The 18,640-nt window shown below is 49.2% G+C and overlaps 1 protein-coding gene across 2 annotated transcripts; it reads left to right on the top strand.

Moving 5' to 3' along the window:
• The first annotated feature begins 4,300 nt into the window (after positions 1 to 4,300).
• Positions 4,301 to 18,365, top strand: RHBDD2 (rhomboid domain containing 2). Of its 2 annotated transcripts, none has more exons than XM_077777800.1 (4): positions 4,301 to 4,438; positions 6,994 to 7,401; positions 14,733 to 14,883; positions 17,394 to 18,365. In XM_077777800.1, exons 1-4 carry the CDS (start codon positions 4,339 to 4,341, stop codon positions 17,749 to 17,751), a joined length of 1,017 nt encoding a protein of 338 aa, XP_077633926.1. In that variant the 5' UTR covers positions 4,301 to 4,338; the 3' UTR covers positions 17,752 to 18,365. The 2 variants fall into 2 exon arrangements, with proteins under 2 accessions (XP_077633926.1, XP_077633925.1); XM_077777799.1 differs by lacking the exon at positions 4,301 to 4,438 and adding an exon at positions 4,736 to 4,977.
• The last annotated feature ends 275 nt before the right edge of the window (positions 18,366 to 18,640 follow it).

Raw genomic sequence — 18,640 nt, 5'->3', positions numbered from 1 at the left:
GAGGCCCGAAGTCCCGCGCCCTTGGTGCAGCTCCGCCCCCCTGCCCCCTGCCCCCAGCCCTAGGGAGCCCTGCAAGTCATTCTGTGCCTCCTGCAGACGTGCCCTGGGATCCGGGCGGCAAATCCAGGACACCTCAACCCGCCAAGATGGGTGGTTAAGCACTGGTCCCAGAGCTGTCTCAGTTGTGCAGAGTGAGGCAACCGGTGCTCGTTTCTCAGGTCCTCAAAGAAACCTCTTCCCGGCACCAGACACCAGCTGTGCAGAGGACGGGCCACCAAGTGTGTATGAGCACCCACTATGTCCCAGGATCTACTCCAGATGCCAACCGCAGAGCAGGTCTCTGTCTTCAGGGAGCTCACAGTCTAGTAACAGTGACCATCAGAGGAGGAAAGATGAGAATAGGCAAGACAGTTTGGGACAGCAGCAAGCGCACCAAACAGAGAAGTTCCCGGGAGAATCTGGGAAGGCCCTTCCGAAGGAGCATCTGAGCTGGAGACCTGACGGCCCGCAAGGAAACCGCCATACTAGGAGCCGGGAGAAGAACATTTCAGCAGTGGAAAGAGCAGGTGCAAAGGCCCTGAGGTGAGAAAGATCTTGTCCTCTTTGAAAACCAGAAGGGAAACCAGTGTAGTGAGGGAGGGAATGCATTCATTTCTTGTTGCTGCTTAACAGGAGATTACTGCATTACTAAATTACTACCAACTCGGGGTCTTCAAACAGCACAAATTACCACATCACACCCATTAGAATGGCTACTATCAAAACAAAACAAAACCCCCCCCCCCAAAACCAGAAAATAGCCAGCGTTGATGAGGATGCAGAGAAAGTGGAATCTTGCCCTTCGTTAGTAGGCATGTAAAATAGCGCTTTCGCTGCAGAAAGCAATCTGGTGGTTCCTCGAAAAATTAAGAAGAGACCTACTATGTGATCCAGCAATTTTGCTTCCGGGTAGCTATGCGAAAGAATTAAAAGCTAAGTCTCAGGGAGATGTGTACACCCCTGTTCTTAGCAGCATTACTCACAACAGCCACAAGGTGGAAGCAAACCAAAGTGTCCACCCACAGATGAATGGAGGAAAGGTAGTATATACAGATAATGGAATATTATGGACCCTTAAAAAAGGAAGGCCATTCTGATACCTGCTACAACACAGATGAGCCTTGAGCTCAGTGCAATAAGCAAATCACGAAACACACATACTGTATGATTCCACTTATATGAGGTCCCTAGCGTAGTCAAAATAATGGAGACAGCAAACAACGGTTACCACGAGCTGCACAGAGCGAGGGAACGGGGACTTAGCGCTCCATGAATACAGAGTTTCAGCTCTGGAGAGAGACGGACGGTGGTGAGAACTGCATGACAGTGTGAATATATTTGACACCCCCTCCCCGAACTGTACACTTAAAAATGGCTGAGATGGTAAGTGTTAAGTGTATCTTGCCACAATTTTAGTATTGGTGCGAAACCCCACAGATTTATAGTCTTGACAGCTCTGGGGTTCAGAGTTTGAAATGGTCTTCACAGAACTAAAAGCAGGGTGATGGCGGACCTGTGTTCCTTCTGGAGCCTCAGTGTCCTTTCTTTTTCCAGCTTCTAGCCATGACCTCATTCCTTGGCCGGTGGCCCCTGCCTCGATCTTCAAAGCACATAGCTTCGACCTCTGCCTTGGTCTCCTTACCCTCTCTTCCTCTTGCCCTCCTACTTCCTTAAAAGGACCCCCCTGATTCCGTTGGTCAGGATAACCTTAACTCTTAATTTCATCACATCTGCAAAGTCGCTTTTGCTACATGAGATAACACATCCGTACGTTCCAGGGATTGGGACGTGGACACTTTGGGAGCCATTATTCTGTCTCCCCCAGGGTATATGAACTGGTGGAAAGATAAGCTGAGGAAGATTCACAGGGAATAGGACACAGACGCACCCGGGCTCTTATGATTGACTTAACACACACACACACAGACACACGCACATGCACACAAACTCACCCTTGCTGCTGGGTAAAGAATGTGTTAGAAAGGGGCGCCTGGGTGGCTTAGTCGGTTAAGCGTCCGACTTTCGCTTAGGTCATGATCTCGCGGTTCATGGGTTCGAGCCCCGCGTCGGGCTCTGTGCCGACTGCCAGCCCAGAGCCTGGAGCCTGTTTCAGTCTGTGACTCCCTCTCTCTCTGACCCTCCCCTGCTCACGCTGTCTCTCTCTCTCTCTCGCCTAGAAATAAAAAAAAAAAAAAAAAAAGAATGTGTTAGAAATGCAGCCAATAGCACTTGCTCATGGATTTGATCTAGAGACTCCACAGTGGGGTGTGTGTGTGTGTGTGTCTGTCTGTCTGTTTTCTGTCTCTCAGCCTCAAAGCCTGGTCCCTGGAGAACCAGACCCTCTCCAAGCCGGAAGAGGGTGCCTGGTAGAACCATAAACAGAGGTGTCCCTGGGTAGCACATTTGAGACCCGAAGTCTCTCTGCAGCCCAAGGGCAAAGCAGGTAGAACAAAAATGATTCATAGCCCCGCAGTGCCCCATCCTCGAGCTGAAGAAGGCTCCGCTTTGCTCATGCTAGTTCTCTGTCCCCTGACTGAAGAGAAGGTCTTGGGGATTTCTGGAGGCATAATGGGGAGAAAATGAGGAAGAGGCAGAGACAGAGAGCAGGAGACTGTCGGAGGCTCCCTGGACCGTAGGATATGTGAAATCACTACAACTCTTGTTCTGCCAGGAGATCAAATGCACTTTTCCTGGACCCCCTGGCAAGTAGTAAATGTATCATCCCTGCACATGTGTTCCGCTTTGTTTGTGGAGACTTAGAAATAAAGTATCCAAAGGGACTTTAAAAGCCATCTACTTCCACCTCAAATGGATGCTTGAATATCTTCGATATTCTCATCAAGTCACCACATGGCTTCTGCTTGTACACTACTAGAGACGGGGAGCTCACTACTGATAAGGCAGCTCATTCCAAGGATGGACAACCCAAACTGTCAGAAAGGGCTTCCTTATGTCATGTGGTCTCGTTGCCATTGCCACCTTTCGGTCTCAATCCTTCCCTCTGGAGTGACACAGAATAAACCTACCCCCGCACCTTCAGGAAAAGCCTCCAGATAGTTACAGCCAGTGGGCAGGACCCCTGAAGCTTTTCGAGAAATCTCTCTCTGGTTCCTTTAATTGTTCTTGTGAGTTATGACTTGAAGTTCCCCCACCCCTCCTGCTTCCTTCCTAGTCCTGGTCTTTTTTGTTAGACGAGCTCTAATTTCCTACATTCTCTTTCAGGATAGGTGTCTAGAAGTAGACCCAGAATTCTTGGGGCTGCCTGACTGGCACAGAGGAGCTGGGACCACCCCCCCTTCCTCTTCCCACGGTTCCAGCAGCCCAAGTTCCCGCACTCCTGATTCATATTTTGCTTCCTGTGGAATAAACCTTAATTAATTTGTATGTCCACTGCTGCACCATGAGAAGCATGAGTTAACTATACCCAGTGTTCATCGAAATGTGTCCCATTGATGGGGCGCCTGGGTGGTCAGTCGGTTAAGCATCTGACTTCAGCTCAGGTCATGATCCCGCAGTTTGTAAGTTCGAGCCCCGCGTTGGGCTCTGTGCTGACAGCTCAGAGACTGGAACCTGCTTGGGATTCTGAGTCTCCTTCCCTCTCTCTCTCTCTCTCTCTCTGCTTCTCCCCAGTTCATGCTCTAGCTCTCACTCTCTTTCAAAAATAAATAGTTTAAAAACCTTAAATTTGTCTCATTACTATGTGTGTTTATGTATGTATGTATGTGTGTGTGTGTATACATGTGTATATATATAATTTTCTGGGGATTTTATATGTATATTAAACCCCCGGAAAATTATAAGGTTATTTTTTAGCACTGACCACAAAGGACACAAAGAATCTCAGGTTCTTGTCCTGAGGCCCATGGGAACACGGACACTGTCAGAATTGCAGAGTGTGCAGAGTAGGGCCAGAGAATGGACACGAATGTCCAGTACAAAGAGCGAAGTAGTCGTGTGGCTTCGAGTCAAATTTACATCCAGGTAGCAGTAGGTGGGATAGGAGGGGGAATAGCGAAAAGGGCAGAAAATTGGAGCGTCCCAAACGGGATTCAAATCCTAATCCTACCACTTTGTGCTTGTGACCTTGGGCAGATTGCCTCGCCTTCCTGCGCATCTGGAACCAGGAAAACAACATTCCAGTTGTCTACCTAAAATAGCTGTACTCTGTCCGATTTGAAGTGTTGAAATAGACCTGAAGGTTAAGGTGCTTATGTTACATTCTAACGCTTCAGACTTCATCTCCTGCCCCTTCCTCTCCACTCCAGCCACGGAAAGCTGCGCCGGCTGTACTCCCAGCCAATGCCAGGCCTAACGAATTCTGTCTTTGCCATTCAAACGAATTACTCAGGGCCCTCCTCAGACCTCAGTTTCCTCATCGGTATAATGGGGATAAGCACAGGTAAGTCAGTGCGTGTGTGTGCGTGTGCGTATGTGAGTGAAAGAGCTCTGTAAACGGCAAGACACAGTAATCATTAGGTATCTGGAGCCGAGGATATGGAATTCAAACCGGCGTCCCCAAAGCTGTCCCGGCAGCGCACCTGCGCGGGGCCCCAGGATTGCACGCCAGAGGGCGCTGCTCCGACTACCTGCGGCCAGCTCGCGCGGGAGGCTGGCGGCACGAGCGGATTGGACAGCTCGGCATGGGGCGGGGCCTTGAGGAGGCGGGGCTTCCGGCTCCCTCCGCCGCTGTTGCCAGGGGAGACAGCCGCAGGGAGGCGGAAGGAACCCGCGCCGAGGCTGGGCGCGGAACGATGGCGGCCATGGCGGTCTCGGAGCCCGGGTCTCGGAGCTGGTCCTTGTGTCCCGAGGTGCCATCCGCCACCTTCTTCACCGCGCTGCTCTCGCTGCTGGTCTCCGGGCCCCGCCTGTTCCTGCTGCAGCCGCCCCTGGCGCCCTCGGGCCTCTCGCTGCGGTCCGAGGCCCTGCGCAACTGGCAAGGTGAGCAGAGGCGGTGCCGGGCCGCGGGGGCCAGCCCTCTTCCCACCACCTCGCCAGGCCATCCCTGCGTCCGAGCCGCAGGCAGCACCTCCAGCCACTCCATCCGCACCATCCTTCTCCCCGCCCGGAGGACCAGTCCCATATCCCGCGTCGTTGTCCCTCTAGAGTCCCATCTTCCTATTACTCCATCTAACGTACCCGAATTTGTTCCCTCCCCTGGCGCCACCGGCCTGGTTAATGCCCCACACTCCTGCGCCAGCAAACCGGCTTCGTTCACTCAGGCTCTCTCTCCGCGGAGGATTTTTTCCTCTCCCGTCGCACACACACTTCCTCACCGCCACACTGACAAAAAAATGTCTTTCTCGCCTTCTAAGGACACTTAAGCCTCCTCTGTGGCCACCCCCTCCCGATAAGCGTCCCGGCCTCTTTGGGGTTTAGAATTTCTTCTGTTGACTTGTGTGTATCTTAATCCAGACACCCTATTCCCAGCTCATGGGAGGGAGGAGGCATCGTGTGCCATGGGAAAGGTGTTTGTTTTCTCTAGGGAATTGAATATAAACATCGGCTCATGAGAGACTTTTGTAGTCTCTGTGTCTTCCCCATTCTTTTCTGGGGAGGAAAATGGGAAATTTGTATAGCTTTTGTTGTTTTGCAAAGAACACACTCATGAGCTTTAATCTCCATCCTGTGACGTGGGCTTTATTATTCCCCATTATTTAGGTGAAACAGGCGTTAATGGGGAATCGAAGAGCTATTAAGTCATGCAATAGAGACAGAAACACGGGTTGGTTTTTTTTTAGCGTGTGATGTTTGGGAACTGGAGCCTTGGTGGTGTATTATAATACCCAGCTCATACAGAGTTACTTCTAGAATCTTCACGTTTGTGCTTGGAATGATTCGACAAAATAAAGTACTCATCAGATCACAAAACCTTACAGAGATGGCCTGAAGTATATGGTTGCTTCCCTGTTCAAATCAAAAACTATTCGCCACCAGCACCCTAGCTACAGAGAGCGCGTCTTCAGGGATATTTAGGATGCCAGTGTAAACCGAGCTCCCCTTTTGTCCCTTTAGCTCACAGCTTCTCAGAGTGTGGGGATCACGGGCATGTGAGTATTTGACAAATAAGAGATCTTTGAAGCCCTCGGATGCAATCCTGTAATCCTGTTACTTTACGACGAAGAAACTGAAGCTTGCAGGACCCATGACTTGACTGAGCTCAGCCAGCCTGGACGTGACCGAGCCAAGATTCCACTACAAGCCTTTAGGCCTCCAAGGTTCAATATTACTGCTACCTCGCCAATCCCCTCCTTCACTTTAGTGCTTTGGCCTGTGGGGACATAAAAATACATGAGAAGTGACTGCTTTTAGAAAAAAAATAGGAGTAAGATTCTTTGCTGTCTTATCGCCATAAAGCATTGCTCTACCTCTAAGGTTGGATACGCACTTTCCAGAGAGATGTCTGAGTTCTATATTTTATTAGTGATAGTTTTATCATCGTTCCAGGTGCAAAATAATTCACGGTCCCTTTTTTCTTCCTCTGAACAGCCACTATGGAAGGAGAGGTCAGGATTACAGCGAGGAGACTGGCACAGAGTGTTAAGTGATACCCACTCAATCCACCCTGAAGCTGTTACAATTAATTAACCCTCAAACTGCCCGGTGAGATAGGTCAGTATTAAAAACCTCAAAAAAATAAATGAATGAAAAAGGATTATGAAGCACGTTACAAATTCCAAGACCGTCCCATGCTAAAAAGTATTATTTTTTTTCCCCACGTGGAAGCTAGTCACGGACTTGCTCCAGGTCCGGGAAAGAGAGCAAGGACTGGATGTCACACTTCTGCTTTGAGTCTTGGGTCCTTCAGTGTTGTCTCCCACTGCCTTTCGTGGCTCCTGGCTGATTTGCACTGGCGCTGACAGCCAGCCACTCCCCCTTCCCGAGGTGGGTTATAACCGGGCTTTCCCTCCTTTAGAGCCACTCGAGGTCCAGCCGCTAACCCTGTCCCCTCTGCAGTTTACAGGCTGGTCACGTACATCTTTGTCTATGAGAATCCAGTCTCTCTGCTGTGTGGTGCCATCATCATCTGGCGCTTTGCCGGCAGTTTCGAGAGAACCGTGGGCACCGTCCGCCACTGCTTTTTCACCGTGATCTTCGCCATCTTCTCCGCTATCATCTTCCTGTCGTTTGAAGCTGTGTCCTCGCTCTCGAAGCTGGGGGAGGTGGAGGACGCCAGAGGCTTCACCCCAGTGGCTTTCGCCATGCTGGGGGTCAACTCTGTCCGCTCTCGGATGAGGAGGGCCCTGGTCTTCGGCATGGTTGTGCCCTCGATGCTGGTGCCGTGGCTCCTGCTGTGTGCCTCGTGGCTCATCCCCCAGACCTCCTTTCTCAGTAATGTCTGTGGACTTGGGATTGGGCTCACATGTATCCTTCGTGGAAGGGATGTAGGGAGGTGACATTGTGAATGGTAAGCCACAGTGGGGGATGGGGGTCAGGGGTGGTCATAGGTAGGTAGAGCTGTGGGCTCAGACATAGGTAATCTACATTTGAACTTCAGCTTTGAAAACCATGTGGACTTGGGTGGGTCACTTCCCTTCTCTAGGCCAGAGTTTGCCCATCTCAAAGCGTTGACATAGCTAGCTTTCTTTTCACGCCAGCGTAGCACCGCCAGTTAGTGAAATATTCTGACTTGAAGTTTTTTTCCCTCGTAAACAGAGGCATAAGCCCTACATTTGGCTACTTAGGACACAAGTTTTTATTGGAAGAATCTGAAATACCCATGAGCTGGAGATGGTCCATGAAAGGAATAGGAAGTAGGTTTGTTTGGTTTGGCTTTGGTTTGGTTTAGTCTTTTTGTCAGAAAAAAAACAAAAGAATTTTATAATATTTATTTTTGAGAGAACGAGGGAGGGGCAGAGAGAAAGACACACACACACACACACACACACACACAGAATCCAAAGCAGGCTCCAGGCTCCAAGCTGTCAGCACAGAGCCCAACATGGGCCTTAAACTCGCAAACCACAAGATCATGACCTGAGCCGAAGTCAGATGCTTAACTGACTGAGCCACCCAGGTGCCCCCCCAAAAAATTTTTTTAAAGACAGGATCCAATGGATGGTTAAAAACTTAGGATAAGTCTTACATCTCTTGTATAAATATTCTGGCAGTTGAGGGGGTAAGGGGGGCATTTTATAATACAATGTGGGTTACCTTTTTTTATTATTAAAAAAAATTTTTTTAAGTGATCTCTATGCCCAACATGAGGCTTGAACTCATAGTCCTGAGATCAAGAGCCTTGTGCTCTACCAACTGAATCCGCCAGGTACCTCAGCGTGGCTTACTTTCTTCAACATTGGTTAGTGTTGGAGGAAGGATAAGGTACATTCTTAAAATGTCCTTTTTTTTCAGTTTACTAATTTTGAGAGCAAGAGAGTGCTTGAGCAGGGGAGGGGCAGGGAGAGAGGGAGAGAGAATCCCAAGCAGGCTCCACACTGTCAGAGCAGAACCCGACATGGGGCTCGATCTCCTGTACTATGAGATCATGTGACCTGAGCCAAAATCAAGGATGGTTTATTTAACCCCCTAAGCCACCCAGGCACCCTCTAAAATCTCTTTCAGTCTGTGATTCTATAAGCTATTAGGGTAGGTAAGTACACATTGATCACATAGTTCTTATTTATCTTATTTTAAAAATTTAATGCATTTATTTTGAACCTTTCTTTTAATTAAAAAAAATTTTTTTTTAATGTTTATTGATTTGAGAGAGAGAGAGAGAGAGAGAGAGCAAGCAGGGGAGGGGCAGAAAAGGACAGAGGCACAGGATCTGAAACAGGCTCCAGGCTCCGAGCTGTCAGCACAGAGCCCGACGTGGGGCTGGAACCCACAAACTGATCATGACCTGAGCTGAATGACTGAGCCACCCAGGGGCCCCAAACCTTTTTTTCTAATATGAAAATTTAAAGCTATAAACTCTCCTGTAAGGAGCGCCTGGGTGGCTTAGTCAGTTGGTCATCTGACTTCCGCTCAGGTCATGATCTCAGTCCATGAGTTCAGGCCCCGTGCCGAGCTCTGCACTGATAGCTCAGAGCCGGGAGCCTGCTTCAGATTCTGTCTCCCTCTCTCTCTGCCCCTCACCCGTTCACACTCTGTCTCTCTCAAAAATAAAATTAAAAAAAAATTTTTTTCACTCTCCCGTAAGCACTATTTTAGCTGCATCCCACAAATTTTGATCTTATATTTTCATTTTCGCTGAGTTAAAAGTATTTTCTAATTTTCCCTGGGATATCTTCTTAGATCGAAGGGTTATTTACAAGTGAGTTGCTTAATTTCTAAATTTTTGGTAATACCAGACTTCTTTTTATTGATGATTTCTAATTTCCTCTCATAAGGTCAGAGAACATTCTTGTGAAGATTGTAGTCTTTTTACATTATTTTCTGGCTCAACATTTGATAGATCTTGGTGAATGTTCTATGTGTACTTAAACAGAACGTGCACTCTGCAGTTGGTGGGTGTAGTGTTCAGTGTATGGCAGTTAGGTCAAGGTGTTGATCTTATTCTAACCTTCTATACAGTTATTTTTCTTCTATCCGTTACTGAAAGGGGACTGTTGAAATCTCCAACTAAAGTTGTAGATTTTTCTATTTTTTCCTTTCAATTCTTGTCAGTTTTTGTTTCAAGTATATTGAAGGTCTCATTGGATGCATATGTATCTAGGATTGTTATGTCATCTTGATGAATTCACCTTTTATCATTGTGAAATGGACGATTTTAGTCTCTGATAATATTCTTTGTTCTAAAATCTCTCTTAGCTGGTATTATTATGCAGTTCCACCTCTCTTTCTTAAAATTAGGATTTACAGGGTATATATATTTCCATCTTTATAGATATTTTTTAATGTTTATGTATTTTCAAGAGAGAGAGAGCAAGAGCACAAATGGGGGAAGGGCAAAGAGAGAGGGAGACAGGATCCAAAGCAAACTCCACACTGTCAGTGCAGAACCCAATGTGGGGCTCGAACTCATGAACTGTAAGATCATGACCGAAACCGAACCGAACTGAAACCAAAAGTTGGAACCTTAACTGACACCCAGGTACTCCTCCATCTTTATAATTTTAATGTGTTTGTGTCTTCACAAATTTTTTTAATGTTTATTTATCTATTTTAGGAGATAAAGATAGTGAGTGGGGCGGGGGGGCGCGTGGTAGAGAGAGAGGGAGACAGAATCCCAAGCAGGCTCCACACTGTCAGCACATAGCTCAACGTGGGGCTCAGACCCACAAACCGTGAGATCATGACCTGAGCCAAAACCAAGAGCTGAGTGCTTACCCAATGGAGCCACCCAGGTGCCCCTGTGTCTGTAAATTTAAAACCTATTTCTTGGGGCACCTGGGTGGCTCCGTTGGTTAAGCGCCCAACTCTTACAAAAACCTTTTTAAGTTTATTTATTTATTTTGAGAGAGAGACAGCATGAGTGAGGGAGGAGCAGAGAGAAAAGAAGACAGAGAATCCCAAGCAGGCTCTGTATTATCAGCACAGAGCCCGTGCGGTTCTTAAACACAACAAACTGTGCGATCATGACCTGAGCTGAAATCAAGAGTTGGGCACTTAACTGACTGAGCCACCTGGACACCCGACATACCCAACTCTTGATTTCAGTTCAGGTCATGATCTCATGTTGCTCATGGTTCGTGGCATCCAGCCCTGTGTTAGGCTCTGTGCTGTTAGCTCGGAGCCTGCTTGAGATTCTCTCTCTCTCTCTCTCTCTCTCTCTCTCTCTCTCTCTCTCCCCCTCTCTCTCCCTCTCCTTCCCCCTTCTCTCTCTAACGCCCTCTGCCTCTCCCCTGCTCATGCTCTCTTTCAAAATAAGTAAATATTTAAAAAAATAAAAATAAAACATGTTTCTTGTAGATAGTATATAGTTGGTTCTCCAATCTGACTATCTCTGCCTTTTAAATGGTACATTTAGCTCATGTACATTTAGTATAATTATTGATACGGTCAGGGTTAAGTCTGCCTGCTTGCTTTTTGTTTTCTCTTTGTCCTAAATGTTCTTTTGTGCCTTTTTTCCTCTTTTCCTAGCTTCAACTGAATATTGTTCTGCTATTTCATTTTTAAAGATAGGCTTTTATGGGTTTGCTGTCTTATGTCTTATTTTTTAGTGGATGCTGTAGGGTTTACAATACACATTTTTAATTTATCACAGACTACTTACGGGTAATATAACACTTTATATATAACTGAAGAATCTTACAGATTATATTTCTGTTTTCCCTCTCTTCATTCTTCATGTTATTGTTGTCCTACATTTTATTTCTACTGTTGTCGTGTTATAAACTTCACAATACATTGCTATTACTTTTTAAAAAATTTTTTAAGATGCGCATTTTTAAATGTTTATTTTTGAGAGAGAGAAAGCGCAAGCAGGGGACGGGCAGAGACAGAGGGGGACACAGAATCTGAAGCAGGCTCCAGCTTTGAGCTATTAGTACCACAGAGCCCAACACGTGGCTCAAACCCATGAACCATGAACCTGAACTCTGTGCTGACAGACTCTGAGCCATAGTCAGACACTTAACCACCTGAACCACCCAGGCACCCCTACATTGCTATTACTTTTGTTTTAAACAGTCAATTATATATATTTTAATTTAAAAAAAAGCCAGCATTAACTCACATACTTACCATTCATAATCCTCTTCATTCTTTTGTGTGGATTCAAGTTTCCATCTGGTATCATTTTTCTTCTGCCCGAAGAACCTCCCTTCACACCCATACCCTCCAGTAAGGTATGCTGGTGACAAATTGTCTCAGCTTTCGGTTCTCTGAAAATGCCTTTATTTCACCAAATACAGAATTCTGGCCTTCTCTGATATTCTTTCACTTTTAAAGATGTCATTGCATTACTTTCGGTTTGTATTCTTTTTTTGTGAAGAATCAGTAAATATTTTTAGTGTTTTCCCTACATAATTCATTCTTTTCTCTGCTTCTTTCACAGTTTTTTTACCATTGGTTTTCACTATTTAATTATCACGTGGTGCCTTTGGAGTGATTTTCTTTGTGTCGACCTTGCTTGTAGTCAGTCATTGGATCTTGGCTCTGTGAGTTTACAGTTTTCATACAAGTCTAAAAAAAAATATCCTCATTATGTATTTTTTTATCCTCCGAGTATTTTTTTATCCTTCGAGTATTTTTTTTTCTCTTCTACTTGCCCATCTCCTTTCAGGGTGCCAATTGCACATATGTTTGACTACTTATATGTTCAGTGGGTCCCTGGGGCTCTGTTTATTTTGTATATTTTTAGCTTTCTTCCCCCTCTCCATTTCAGTTTGGATACTTTCTGTTGCGTTGCTTTCCTGTTGAGTGATCTTTTTTTCTTCAGTGTGTGCTCAGCTGTTAAAGCCGTCTGCTTGGTTTTTTATTTCTCATGTTGTATATTTCAGCGCAAGAACTCGAGAGGTTCTATTTTTTTCTTTTTATAGTTTTCATTTCCATATTGGGATCTTTTATCTGTTCCTTCATTTTGTTTGTGTTTTCCTTTAAACTCTTCATATACTTACGTATAGTAGCTATTTATAAAATAGCTGTTCACCATCACTGTTTAAAAAAAAATTTTTTTATACGTCTTTATTTTATTTTGAGAGACAGAGACAGAGAGCGAGCGGGGGAGGGGCAGAGAAAGAGGGAGACACAGAATCCGAAGCAGGCTCCAGGCTCTGAGCTGCCAGCACAGAGCCCGACGCGGGGCTCGAACCCACGAACTGTGAGATTATGCCCTGAGCCGAAGTCAGACGCTTAACTGACTGAGCCACCCAGGCGCCCCTCACCGTTGCTATTTTAAAGCCTTGGTCTGTTAACACTGTCATGTCTATCATTTCGGGATCTCTTTTTGACAGAGATATTCCTGCAGATCATGGACCCATTTTCTTGCCTCTTCACATGTCTCGTAATTTTTTAGTTTACACTAGACACTGTGAATGTTGTGGTATCCAGGGCCGAGTTGTGTTTTTTTTTTTCTTTTCTTTAACAAGTGTTGATTTTTTTTCCCTCATAGGCAGTTAATTTACTTGTCAAAGCATTAGCTTTTGGAAGGCTCCTCGGAATGCCCTGGGTGCCAGGGAGGTCTCTTTGCCCGTGTGGTTAGAACTCAAGCGTGACCGTGCCCTGTGTGAGCTCCAGGAGTCGTTAAGCGAACAGCTCCCTGATGGTTGTTCCCTCAGTAGCTCAGCAGCTGTTCTTCACCTGCTTGGGGAGTCCTGGCCTGTCGGTGTGGACATTGGCCTTCAGCTAAAGACTCGGGGAACCCCGTGCGTGTTTCTGGAGCTCCTTCCCTGAGCACCTCCCTTCTCTCCATTACTCTGATCTGGGAATCCCAGGCACTCTTTCCTCCCTGAACTCTCTCTCTCTCTCTCTCCAATTCAGCAAAAAAAAAAAAAAAAAGCTGGACTCTGCTTGGACTCCCCTTTGGATGCTGTAGTTCGGAAAGTGCCTCCAGGCTGAAAGCCAGCTCCATCTTGAGGCTCACTGCATCTGTTTCCCTTTTTGTAGGTATCACAGCCTGGCAGTGTCTGCTGTTCAGAGCCTGAAGGCAAGCATGTGAAAGGGTGTACCCCAGCTCACAGTTATCTGTGGTGGGGGGATTAGTCTGGTATTAGGACTTCAGAGGCAGAGGCAGAAAGATTCTTGAGATCATTCTGAAATCATCAGCTGCGATGCCTTTGGACTCCCTCACAGCATCGGTTATCATCGGAAATCAGCATTCAGAGATGTACTCCTCCCGGAAAGAATTTAGTAACACGCAGGGCCATTTTTGGTTGTCACAATGACTAGGTGCTACTGCCACTTAGTGGCTGATGGTCGGAGATGCTGAGTGAAACAGTCTAGCCCCACAAAGAACTGTCTTGCTCACACTGCCAGTGGCATTCCAGTGAAGGGCACTGCCTTCAGGAACGCTCTGGGTGCTTCCGTACAGGCTTGTCTCCATCGCCACCGTCTTCCAGTTGCCGCTGCTCACGATTTAGGTTCAGCATGCTCATCCCTTCCTAGAGAAAGCTGCCTTGATCTCCCTCGACTAGGTCAGGGTCCCCAGCCTGGTCTTCCAGATAAGCTGTTGCTGATCACCACTTACTCTTCCCCAGTGACTTACTCCTTGTCTGGCACTACTCATTCCTTAGTTCCTGCTGTATGACAGCTGTCCAGTAAATATTTGTCCAAAGAATGGATGGACGGACGGACAGATAAAGCTGAATCTTCATGGTTGCCGAGGCAGTGGTGGGTTGACACGGTTCAGATGGCCAGAGTGCCCACTTGGTGGGGGTGGTGACAGTGTGAGGGAATAGCTGCCCAAGAGTCCCACGTGAAGTCACTCGGTCACATTGAGGCAAGGTGCCTTCTGTTTGGGGATGAAAGTACAAGATGACGTCAGTCCTCCCAGAGGGCACTGGGACAGCCTCTTGCCTCGTCCCGCTGCAGGGACAGAGCTGTGTGCTGGCTTGATGGACTGCAGGAATGACAGGGTTTGAGGGATGGGCCGGCTCAGCACCGGTCTGCCCCTCTCCCCCAACTGCTGGTTCATGTTCCCTCTGAGGTGCAGGGACTAGAAACTCAACTCTCGGTTTCCCCTGAGCTCGAGCTTGTGGTAGGATGGGCGCTAATCCCGCTGTAGAATAAACGTGGGAGCCTGTCCTCTGTGAGGAGGGCCCGGCCCTCCTCCCTTGAGCTGCCTCCAATTTTCCTTAATATGTCAACTTCAGATGGCCTCACCTACTGCTATTCCATCGATCTCTCAGAGCGGGTAGCACTGAAGCTCGACCAGAAGTTCCCCTTCAGCCTGATGAGGAAGATTTCAGTGTTCAAGTACATCTCAGGCTCTTCAGCCGAAAGAAGGGCCGCCCACAGCCGGAAGTAAGTTACAGTATTCTTGAAGCTTATTCTTGAAGTAACTCTAGGCCCTGTACAGAGATGGTGGCTGGCTCAGGATCATGGGAGGAAGGGACAGGGTGTGGGCCGGTTTGGGCCCAGAACATGCATGCACAGGTGCTTTCCGAGCACTCTAGACTCTGCCCGGCTGGAACGGGAAAGGGGAGGCATTTGAAAGCGCTCATGCATCATCCTGAGTGACTTGTGACAGTCTGTGGGACGGAGTGGCCCCATCCAGTGTTATTACCAGCCCTGGGCGCTGACACACGCTGCACAGGTCCGCTTGGGCTCTGACATGGAGCACAGGTTAAGAAGCGGGCAGTCCACACAGCTGGCTAGGTGGCTTGGACGTGAAACAGCCCAGGACCTGAGAGGTAGCATTTTCTCAGCTACCCAGCAAGAGGTGAGGTTTCAGTCTTCTAGTCTAGGCTTACCCACTCCATGGAAGGTGCTAGGCAAGCCACCCATGCTCACGTAGTCTCACTCCTTCCTACCAGAGAGGAGGCCCCGTTTCTCTAGGTGAAACCTAGAAGAAAGACTGAAACCAGTCTCGAACTACGGTCGCTTCTTCCAGGTCCAGTGCACCCCCTTTCCACTGTTCCCCACTGCTGGCCTCTGCTTGCATCCATGCTTAGCTTCACCACATAGGAAGTTTTCTTCCTCCAGCGGTCTCCCCAAAGGAAACAACTCACCGTGAGGTTCAGATGCTTTGCCATTGGCCCTTTTCTACTTTCAACCGGCTGTGGAATAGACTGTGTGCTCCAGGCCACCCTAGAAGCAGGGTTCCGGTTGAATTGGAAGCTGTTTGTAGCTGATTTTGGGAGGTGGATGCCCCCGGCCTTCACCAGCTCAGGGCCCTCTGACCGTTTCCTACAGGCTGGGAACGTTGGCAGGGGAGGGCACTGCTGGGGAGTGCTGGGAAAGTTAGAAAGGCACACGCACCCGTTTGCTTCAGCAGGGGATCCCTGGGGTATAAATGTGGGGGAGCCTGTTGAAATTTAGGTGTATTGTGGCTTTCAGGTTTTTCATTGTTCTCACAAACACGAGAGAGGACTTAAGGGGTCTTTGGGTACAAACTTGCACCCAGTGAGGGAAACCCCCCTCTCAGATAGCTGAGGGTGGTCACTCGGCCTGAACTTACACCCCCCTCCCGGCTGGGGCCCCATTCTGGAGAAAGTTCTCCCATGCTGAATCACAGCCGCCTGTCTGTAACTGGGACACTTAGGTGTCGGTCTCATTCCGTTTCATCATGGCCAACAGATCTGGGTCAGGGAGATGGTGACCCCTCAGTTCCTTCTGTGTCCCTCACATGGCATGGCATACGATCCCTCGTTATCAGGGCCTGGTACTGGCACCCAGAACAGAACGTGATGTCTCAGACAGCCTGGTGGGGGACACAGGCATTACAACATGCGTGTTTGTCTTGGCAGTTACGTGATCTGGACAGCTCTGCGTCCTTGGAGGTTCTTGGAGAGCCTCTGGTGGCCCAAATCCTCTATAGTTTTATGAATCCCGGAAGTGCTGTTAAGTGCTTTGTTCCTGTACTTAAGCAACTGATTTGTAAAATCGAGTTCTTTTTTTTTTTCCCCGAGAGGGAGAGAAAGCGCAAGCAGGGAAGGGGCAGAGAGAGGGGGACACACAGAATCCGAAGCAGGCTCCAGGCTCTCAGCTGTCAGCACAGAGCCCAACATGAGGCTCCAACTCACGAACCGTGAGATCCTGACCTGAGCTGAAGTCAGACGCTTAACTGACTGAGCCACCCAGGCACCCCGTAAAATCAGGCTCTAACTGAAATATCTACAGATTCGGTCCAATCATCTAACACAAACCTCAGTGGTATTGACAGTCCTTCTCTATATTTGGAATTCTGCCGAAGTCTAGGGGGTAAAACCCTCGGGCTGTGTCTCCATTCGTGCCCAGCCACGTGGTCTGTGGTGGGGTCTTTCAACTCTGCACGGGCAGCTCCGTACATCTGGCTCATTGGTTCCTGCCACCAGGACTTGGAACTGTGAGTCTTCATTCCTGAAGCCACAGGTAGAAAACCTCACAGCAGTCACGGCTGGGCCCAAGCCATGGGTTACCCATTAGAGCCCTCCTGCCTTCCTCCCCCCGAGGTTGGGCCGTTCTCTTTGGGTGCAGTCGCTGCGCCAGCCACGGACACGCTGACGGCTGTGATCCGGTCCCGCCTCCATCTGGGTGGCACAGTCTGTGAGCACTTCCACCTCAGGTGGCCTTAGTCACGAGCTCAGGGCCCCTTCATCCTACAGGCTGGCTGCAGGCCTGGGAATGGGCGCCTCCCTCTGGGGGCATGGTAACTGACCGGCTCAGGTGAACCTGCCTCCCACTTGGTGCTCAGAGCTAGTTACAGAAAATGGCCAAACTGTGTTGCCAGATGAAGCGGTCTGGTGACCCCAAGCTTTTCTCCAGTACAATGGCAGCCGGGGGCCTTGGCGTCACTGTGGGGGATGACCATTTTCTCTCTCGTTCCTTTCCAGGCTGAACCCTGTGCCCGGCTCCTACCCCACGCAGAGCGCCCACCCTCACCTGTCCCCGAGCCACCCTGTCGCCCAGCTGCAGCACGCCAGTGGCCAGAAAGTAGCCCCCTGGCCAGCCTGCCCCCCGGGGCACGCGCCCAGCCTGCCCCCGTACCAGCCCGCGTCCGGCCTGTGTTACGTGCAGAACCATTTCGGGACGACCCCTAACTCCTTGGCCGTCTACCCGGCTACCGCGGGTGCCTCCCTGGGAGTCCAGCCCCCCACCCCTCTCAACTGCCCTGGCACTGTGTATTCTGGAACCCTGGCCGTTCCAGCGGCTGCAGGCTCCAAGGAGTGCTCCAGGGTCCTGATCCCCTGATAGAGAATCTCTGGGGAAGTTCTGTCCCGTGTCAGCTCTCTGCAGAAGGTCTTCTCCGAGCTGAGCTAAGATTTTCTTGACGAAAAATTATTTATCAAACACCTCTATGTGCCAAGCTCTGTGTCGACTATTTTGATATATACCCAATTTCAACCCCGTTCATCCTCACGACAACTTTGTGAAGTGCGATTTATCGTCTCCAGTTTACAGACGTGGAGGGTGAGGCGCTCTGCGGTCACGTAAAGTCACCTAGTTCTTCGTAGTGGCACACCCGGGCTTCTGGGGTCCAGGCCCGCGGCCCTTCCCACCTGCCACCTTGCCTCCCAGAAGAATGCCTGGGAGACGGGGATCGGCAGTGGCCACCAGCGGCTGGTCCTGGCTCTGCGTTTCCTTCCTTTGTGTGTGGTGCTCTTGGTTCTAGTGCCCTCGTGTCTGTGTCTGCCCTTCGGGAGCTCCCCGCCGGCGTGCGGGACAGTCCCCAGGCCGGTGTAGTATTTCTCTCCGATGGCGGCCCAGCCCCAGGGGCGGTGAGACGGACCAGCATGAGCCACCGCAGGCTGCTGATGGGTCCGTGGTGTTGATTACCTTTGTATAAAGAAACAGCCTCCAACCTGCCCATGGTGTGTGGTGTCTTCGTGGTCTGGCCGGGGCTGGAGAGAGCAGGGCTGGGCGATGGTGGAGGGGGTGTGACGGCAAAGAGGTGGATCTGGGTTGGAGCGGGCAGATGACCTCCACGCGGTGGGGACCTGACGTGGTGGGAGGGGAGGGGGGCGGCAGCAGAGGTGCTGGGGTAGCCGAAGGTGGAAACAGGAAGCCCGGACATCCCCGAGCTTGGTGATGGCAGGAAGTCACCCTGCCCCTGGGGAGCAGCTGCAAGCTGGGAGGGCTG

Source organism: Crocuta crocuta, unplaced genomic scaffold, assembly GCF_008692635.1.
Source record: "Crocuta crocuta isolate KB4526 unplaced genomic scaffold, BGI_CrCroc_1.0 scaffold217, whole genome shotgun sequence".
NCBI lineage: Eukaryota > Metazoa > Chordata > Mammalia > Carnivora > Hyaenidae > Crocuta > Crocuta crocuta.
This window is presented reverse-complemented; position numbering and strand designations above follow the sequence as displayed.

Coding starts and splice junctions, on each gene's coding strand:
- RHBDD2 (XM_077777799.1), top strand. CDS start 4,791: ATGGCGGCCATGGCGGTCTCGGAGCCCGGGTCTCGGAGCTGGTCCTTG. Junction 4,978..6,993: donor GGCCCTGCGCAACTGGCAAG/GTGAGCAGAGGC, acceptor TCCCCTCTGCAG/TTTACAGGCTGGTCACGTAC. Junction 14,884..17,393: donor AGGGCCGCCCACAGCCGGAA/GTAAGTTACAGT, acceptor GTTCCTTTCCAG/GCTGAACCCTGTGCCCGGCT.